The following is a 7692-nucleotide window of genomic DNA, read 5'->3' on the forward strand; positions in this document are numbered from 1 at the left end:
GATTAGTACAGGGAGGTGATCGCTGCCATATGGATTGTCAATGACGTCCCAGTTAAAATCGTTAAAAACAGAAGGTGAACTAAACGACAAATCTAAAAAGGTCAATTTTCCTGAGGTAGGGGAGCAGTATGTGGCTTTTTCTGTATTTAAAAGGCATACATTATTTGTGAGGATAAAATCTTATATTATTTGACCTCTAGAGTCACAGTGCTCGCTTCCCCAAAAAGGGGAGTGAGCGTTAAAATCCCCGACTACTAGATATGGTTCTGGAAGTTCATCAATGAGGCCTTGTAGATCGTGGACTGTTAGTGTGAGATGTGGAGGAATATATACAGAGCAGATTGTAATTGTTTTGTAGCTGCCAATGCTGACTGCAACTGCCTCAAGTTTTGTTTTCAGTCTGATCTCTTGAGCAGGGACGCCGCTTTTCACTATGATGGCTACGCCTCCCGATAGTCGGCTCGCCTGTTCCCGATCGCGGCGGAAAACAGTGTAATTCTTAAGGAAGTTATTTTTTTGGGGACCTAAATTTGTTTCTTGTAGACATAAGGTGACAGGAGCGTGTGCTCCTAGTATGTCTTTTATGTCACTGTAATTGTGCAAAAGTCCTCTACAATTCCATTGTATTATGAAAGCCATCTTATTTTTGTGTTTGTATCGGGTGAAAAACTAGATCAAGTTTTTGATGGCCCCGTGACTCGGGGCCTGTCTTTTTTTGATCGATCCAGAGAGCTCCGCCGACCGTCCGACGTGGACGGCGCGGGGCTGCCCGGGGTCGTGACCATCGCCTCTGCAGAGGCGCTGGATGACCGTGCAGAAGGCACGTTCACGTTCGAGTTTGACCTCGACCTGTGGGAAGAGGTCTTGAGGCCCGCCGACCCGGGGGTCTGCGCAGCCTGACTTGGAGTTGGCAGAGTAGCGTGAGCTGCTCCACCAGACGGCGCGGATGGCCCCGCCCCAGGCTCACTACGTGTGACCGGGAGAGGTGCCGAAGCCTGGTGTGGTGCGCCGCGCCCATGCACCACATCGGCGAAGTTTTGGTTGGTTTGGTTTGGTTTATGGGGTTTAACGTCCCAAAGCGACTAAGGCTATGAGAGACGCCGTAGTGGAGGGCTCCGGAAATTTCGACCACCTGGGGTTCTTTAACGTGCACTGACATCGCACAGTACACGGGCCTCTAGAATTTCTCCTCCAAAGAAATTCCAGCCGCCGCGGCCGGGATCGAACCCGCGTCTTTTGGGTCAGCAGCCGAGCACCATAGCCACTGAGCCACCGCGGCGGCACATCGGCGAAGTTTTGTTTTGTTGTGAAGGAGAATGAGTTAGTGAGTGCAAAACGCCTTCTCGCTTCTTTAAATGAAATGTTTTCCTTTGTCTTCATGGTGATTATCTCCTTTTCTTTTTTCCAGGACGGACACGCCCTGGAGTATGCTGCATGGTCTCCGTCACAGTTTGCGCAGTGCGGGGCTGCGTCACATTGATCAGAATGATCCTTCGAGGCGCATTTCGCGCGCGTTTTCCGGCCGCGGCAACTTTGTGAGCCGTGACCGAACCTTTGGCAGTTTAAACATCGGCGAGGGTTGGGAATGTATGGTCTTACGTTAACTTTCAGATAACCTACTTCGACTGTGTCGGGCAGTGCGCTGGTGTTGAACGTCAGGATCATGTGTTTTGTGTCTATTTCCTTATTATCCTTCCGGATCTTGATTCTGTGAACATCTGTCACGTCTTGGTCACTCAGACCTTCGAGCATCTCTTTTTCAGTGATGTGGACAAAGTCATTTTCGGATATAACGCCTCGGACGGTGTTCAGAGATCGGTGTGACGTCACGGAGACAGGAATATCCCCAACAGATACAATGTTTACGAGTTTTGAGTGTTGGACGTTGTCACGCAGTTCGAGCAGTAAGTCACCGCTAGCCATTTTAGATACCTTGTAGCCAATGCCCAAGGCTTCTGTCAAACAATTTGACACTAGGAAGGGGGACCGGATTCTAGCTTGTTTATCTTGTACTTCACTATGGATCACATGGTACTTAGGAAAACTGACTTTTCTTTTTTGAAAAAACTCTTCTGCTTCGTTCCGCCCTCTCTTGAGAGAGCGATCTAGTTTGGAAAAAGGGGGAGCCATAAAAATTCTAGTTTTTAGGTCATGGTGCCAGCCACCCACCATGGAGCCCAACAAGGGGACGGGACAGGAACTTGCGAGCAAGTCCTGCCCACGCCAGCTGTACACCTTAACTATAACCTAATATGACTCAACTCAGGGTAGTTGGTCACACACGGTTAACCCTCGCCGCCAGGAAAAAGAGGAAAAAACAAAGAAAAAAGGAGGAGACAGGAGAGTTGTAAGAAAGGGATAGGAAAGTGAAAGGTAGAGGGGAGGATAGGAAAAGGCGACTGCCGATTTCCCCCGGTCGGGTCAGGCCGGTTGTGCCGTCTACAGGAAGCTGGGGCCAAAGTGGTGTGTTGCCTCCGCCGAGGGGCCTTAAGGGTCCAAACGCTCGGCATCGGCTCAACCACCAGGATCCCCTTTTCCCCGGACACGGCGATGCCACGCACGGCTAAGCGCGGATGCTCGGGTCCCTGGTGACGCATTGTTCACCATCATCCCCCTGCGGGGATGTCCCTGCGGATGCTCGGGTTAACCCCGTGGTGTCGCCACTCACCAACGTCTGCATGCTGCAGACGCCTCCCTGCGGGGACGATAATGAGTTCTGTAAACTCATTGGATGCCTAATGTCGTTTTCATCGAATGACATATTTTCTCGTGTGGCAGCAAAATAATGTCATTTTGAACGAACGTCAATCCATGGGAATGACATTAAATTTGCCGTGTGGCAGGGGTATAAGTCAGCTTTTCTGGAATGGACAACTTGCAGATTAGACTTCTCCCTGGCATAAACAGTGTGACGTCACCCAATGGGCAAAATCGTCCACTTCCGGTTGTGAACCGGTTTTTCTGTCCTGAAGCACTCCCTGCAGCCTTTGTTCTCAGATTCGAGACGCCTCGCAGATTGTCTTCTCCCGGTGAGAGCCTTCTCGGAACGCAGCATGTTTTGCACATAGGACCCGGAACACGTGCGCTGATGACGTAGGCCGGGAGAGGCCAAAAACCTTAATTCAGAGACCACGTTTTTCCTTCCTCCTCTGATCAATAAAGGGGTTAACGCGAGAGGAGAGGAGTCAGTAGCTCTCCACTGTAGCCTTCTTCGAAAAGATAGAAGGGGGGGGGGGGGGGGGCGCTACACCTAATCTGCGCGAAACTGGAGCCCGGGCGGTCACCACCAGCTATCAAGATAGCGAATATTGAGTCCTTCAACAACTTCCCCATCATGCAGATAAAAAAAACATCTTCCCGTCCCTTTCTGTTGTAGCCCCGTCAGTCAACACCAGATTTCAAGATAGAGCACAAAAAGAAGCTGTGCCAAAGTTACAATGATTCGTGATCTATTGTCTCCTTTCAACAACTTCCCTCTCATGAAGATAAAAAGACATCTCCCCACCCTCTTTTGGAACAAGATTTTGAGATTGCCGTCTCCGAACGAGGGTTTCCGGTTTCAAAATTGTGGACGTGGCGTGGTTCGAGATTCTTATAAATTCTGAAGCTCTCAAGCAAGCCGTCCATTCTCACCGCGTGCCGCAACAGTTTAGGACAGCAAAGCAGCAGTGCATCACGTCCGGAGGGAAATTCGCTGTCGCTGCAAGATGTGGACTGTGAGGAAGAGAGGCGTGCCAGACCCATTCCTGTCCAATGCGGTCACCATCGAGGGGAACATCTACTCGTTTGGGAGCAAGTACAGGATGGGTGACTCCAAACCAGCCCCGGTCGACGTGTACGTCCTCAACCCTCGATCCTACAGGTGGCATCTACTGGATACGCAGACTCTACCCGACGTTGGAGCATTGGAGGTATCATACGTGAAGCTCACGGTCGTAGCCTATGGCCACTGTGCCTATCTCTGGGGCGCCGAGAGCAGCCCTCAAGCCCGCAACGCCATTTCCCGGTTTGACACCAGGGCCATGACATGGAGCCGCCTGGATCAGTCTGGACAAGTGCCAGAAGCACGCCTGTACCAAACGGCATGTGTGGTAGGCCATCGAGTGTACTTCTTCGGTGGATCGAGCTGGGATGGCGAGCACACGCGCCCGCAGGACATCATAGATTTCCTCGACCTGGAGACCCTTCAGTGGCATCGTGTGCCCACCAGAGGCGAAAATCCGGGAATGATAGAGTACCACACGGCTTCAGCCATGGGTAGCCAAATATACGTGTATGGCGCCCCGGGTTCAGATCCTTCGGAATCTCAGTGGAATCCAAACGCTTTGTTCCTTTTCGACACTGTAACCTCGACCTGGCTGGAGCCGCATGAGGAAGGCCTTGACCCATTTTGGTTAAGGCACTCCTACTCTTCCTTCGTGTACAACAAGGAGTTCTACATATTCGGAGGTTACCACAAACTCTTTAGGACATCCGTAGCAGAGCTGTACAAGTACAACCCGATGACGTCGTCCTGGAGCATTGTTCAAGATGATCGAGCACGCCCGTCCGACGGATGGGATAAGGCGGTGTGTTGTGTGACGGACGAAAAGCTGTTTGTGTTCGGGGATCCGCGATACAGACAAGTGAACGAGTTGCACGTGTTGGACTTTTCACCGTCTTTGTCCACCATGTCCCTGCTTGCTGTTTTAGATACACGCATAGACACCGAACTCTTACCACCTGGAATTAGGAACGCGATCAGTGCCATGACTTCGGACGACCTTGATTCGGACCAATGTGATGATGATGAATGTCAGCACCGCGCTAAGCTAAGCTAAGACCGCGTTCGGTGTAGCCACAGAGGACGACAAATCAGTGTACATGACATCAGCGCTCTTGAAGCCATCAATAAATGCTACTTACTGTAGCCAACTAGCGCCCTTTCTGTACTGAGTTTCTTCGCAAAGGCGGCATTTCTTAGTGCGGCAATTGTGTGGTCTTGACTGATCTGAGTTTGCAGTGATGCTGTACCAACACCTAAGGGACAGATTTTAAGGCGTAAGCCTTAATCCTGTCTGTGAGCGTGTGTGTGGTAACATTCGATTTTACCCATAAAAGATGGCGTCATCATGCAACCTGGCAGGTGGCGGTTCAGTTAAATGTTGGTTGCACGAGGTTGATCGCACAAGTCCCACAAGCGGCGGCACCTGCCATGCCAGGGCAGTGACAAACTGCTTAACCTGCACCACTGCGCCAAGAGCCGTACGAGGACTCAAGGATTTATGCGTGGTAAGTGGAAAAAGACCAATTCTGCGTATATGCATTAATCCATTAACTATCGCGTCATATGGTGGAACGGCCGTACACCGGAATTTGTATATCCAAAAGAGGCGAAACAACTCTTACAACAGCGTTTAATTGTTAAAATTATTCCAGTTTGATCGGCTTCGGAAGCACTAGCATTGTGCGTTAGTATATCACCTGACAATGGACTAGTATATCGCTTTGAATTAATGTAGATTTAAGTATTTTGTTGACCTATCCAGGTATGCGACTGCCTTTTTTTTCTCGAATCACGCGGTTGCCGGCCTGATAATCTGTTCCCATATTTGCCTTTGGCTTCTCATTAGATTAGGCTGTCTGATCGAAGGGCAAGTTTGCATGTTGTCAAGTGGCCTTCCCTCGGCGTATATCCGATGGTTGGCGGGTTTGTTCGAGTTAGTTGCATAAAGCGGCGTTTTAGCTACGTTCTGTGCGGAAAATTCAAGCAAATATGCGTCATTTATTTATTTATTTTATTTATTTCATACTGGAGATTATTTTACAGATCCAAGCAGAACAAATGACATATTAGATAACAGATACACGGGCGACAAGTAAAATAAAAATAAAAAAATAAAAAGGCATGCAGGATGACTATCCGCTTACATTTTATCGTGCAAGAGAATTCCACTCACTGATGGTACGCGGGAAAAAGGAAAATTTAAAGTGTCAGTTCTAGCAAAGTATGGGGTAAGTGAATCGGGATGATGGTGACGGGTGATGCGTATAGCTAAACACGATAAATAGGGTGCAGGATCAAGCGCCAGTTTGTTATTTATGAGCAAGGAAAGAAATTCTCGTCGAATATTTTTTCTTCTTACCTCAACAGGTTGGATACGGTTAGATTTCATTAGCTCAGACAAAGAATCAAAAGGTGAAAATTTAGAATAAATAAATCTTATGGCTTTTCTTTGGGTTATTTCAATTTTCTTAATATTGGTATTAGTATAAGGATCCCACACCACGCATTATGCATAAGCTCAAATATGCATAATTCAAAATTACTTCTCTGGATCTGTCAGAGCTACCTTGAGCACCCAGTTCTGCCCTTTCCTCGATTGTCGTTTAGTGGGGGGGTCAAGACGGAAGTTGATCGAGGCTAAGGAAAGTCATGGCTTTTCCGTCCCCTCTTACTCCTCTGCCTATTTCTCTCCGACTCAGCTCAGAAGTTGGTTAGAAGCAATATTAACAGTATACCTGCAAAAACAAAACAGAAAGAAAACTCTCAGACTTTTTAAAGAGATATCTGCGGGTAGGAACTGCTTGCTTTTCGTCTGATTCTACATATGACCGTTCCGTGCTCTCAGTGTTTTTTTTTTTCTTCTTACTGCTTCATCATCACATCGCACCACCTTGTTTTCCTTGGACCACTTTTGCGGTGTTAAAGGAGGGATGCGTTTCATGAATGCAGGAGATTACCACTTTCAGGAAAGTTTAATGCGAGAAAATGGCAGCGATATGGAGGAGAATGCCGTTCTAGTTAGCTGCTGCTCGGAAAAAAAAAAAATGAGTTGGTAGAAGCAAGCATTACGAGCACACCAACGCGGAATTTGAAGAGGGTGACCGATGCGATTGGGTCTGCGTGATGAGGGTACGCAAATGTACGGTTCCTGTCTTATCGGCGATTAAAATAACTTTTGAAACAAGTTTAGACTGGCAGTGCGACGACGAAGAGAAAGGCTAGAATATTTCGAGATAATATGATAACATCACATGATTATGAGGAGTGAACGAATCTGGTGGCCGTGTTTTGTGCAGCTTCGAAGGAATTTTTAAATGTTTATAAGGAACCTAAATCCTTTCAATACAGAATTTAAAAAAAAAGCATGACACACACTTCCTCATACAAGCGTGATACGTCAGCATTATAATTAATTATGGCATGCAGATGACCTTTTATGCTGTTTTCGTTTTCATCAATAAACTCCAATTCATCAAAAGATGACAGAGTTACCCCCTAATCTGCGCGAACCTGGAGCGCGGACGGTCGCCACCAGCTTTCAAGATAAAGCGTAAAGGGAAGTCCGAAAGTTACAATGATGCATTCCCTTCAGGAGTACCTTATCACCCCTGCTCTATTGAGTCCTTTCAACAGTTTTCCTCTCATGCAGATAAAAAGGCATCTCCCCCCTCCGTTTTGGAACAAGAATTCGAGATTGCCGCCTCCGAACGAGGGTTTCAAAATTGTGGAGCTGGCGTGGCTCAACATTCTATAAATTGTCAAACTGTCAAGCAAGCTGTGCATTCTCAGCGCGTGCCGCAGCAGTTCAGTGCAGTACGGAAGCCCCGAAACACGTCCAGGGGGGAATTCGCTGTCGCTGCAAGGTGTAGACGGTGAGGAAGATGCGTGCCAGACCCATTCCTGTCCAATGCGGTCACCATAGACGG

At 48.1% G+C, this 7692-nt stretch overlaps 1 protein-coding gene across 1 annotated transcript; it reads left to right on the top strand.

Moving 5' to 3' along the window:
* The first annotated feature begins 3707 nt into the window (after nt 1–3707).
* Nucleotides 3708–4820, top strand: LOC149335153 (kelch domain-containing protein 3-like). Its single transcript, XM_089553890.1, has one exon. It carries the CDS (start codon nt 3708–3710, stop codon nt 4818–4820), a length of 1113 nt encoding a protein of 370 aa, XP_089410016.1.
* The last annotated feature ends 2872 nt before the right edge of the window (nt 4821–7692 follow it).

This window comes from Amblyomma mixtum, chromosome 7 (assembly GCF_055824585.1).
Source record: "Amblyomma mixtum isolate Tamu chromosome 7, ASM5582458v1, whole genome shotgun sequence".
In the NCBI taxonomy this organism is placed as follows: Eukaryota; Metazoa; Arthropoda; class Arachnida; order Ixodida; family Ixodidae; genus Amblyomma; species Amblyomma mixtum.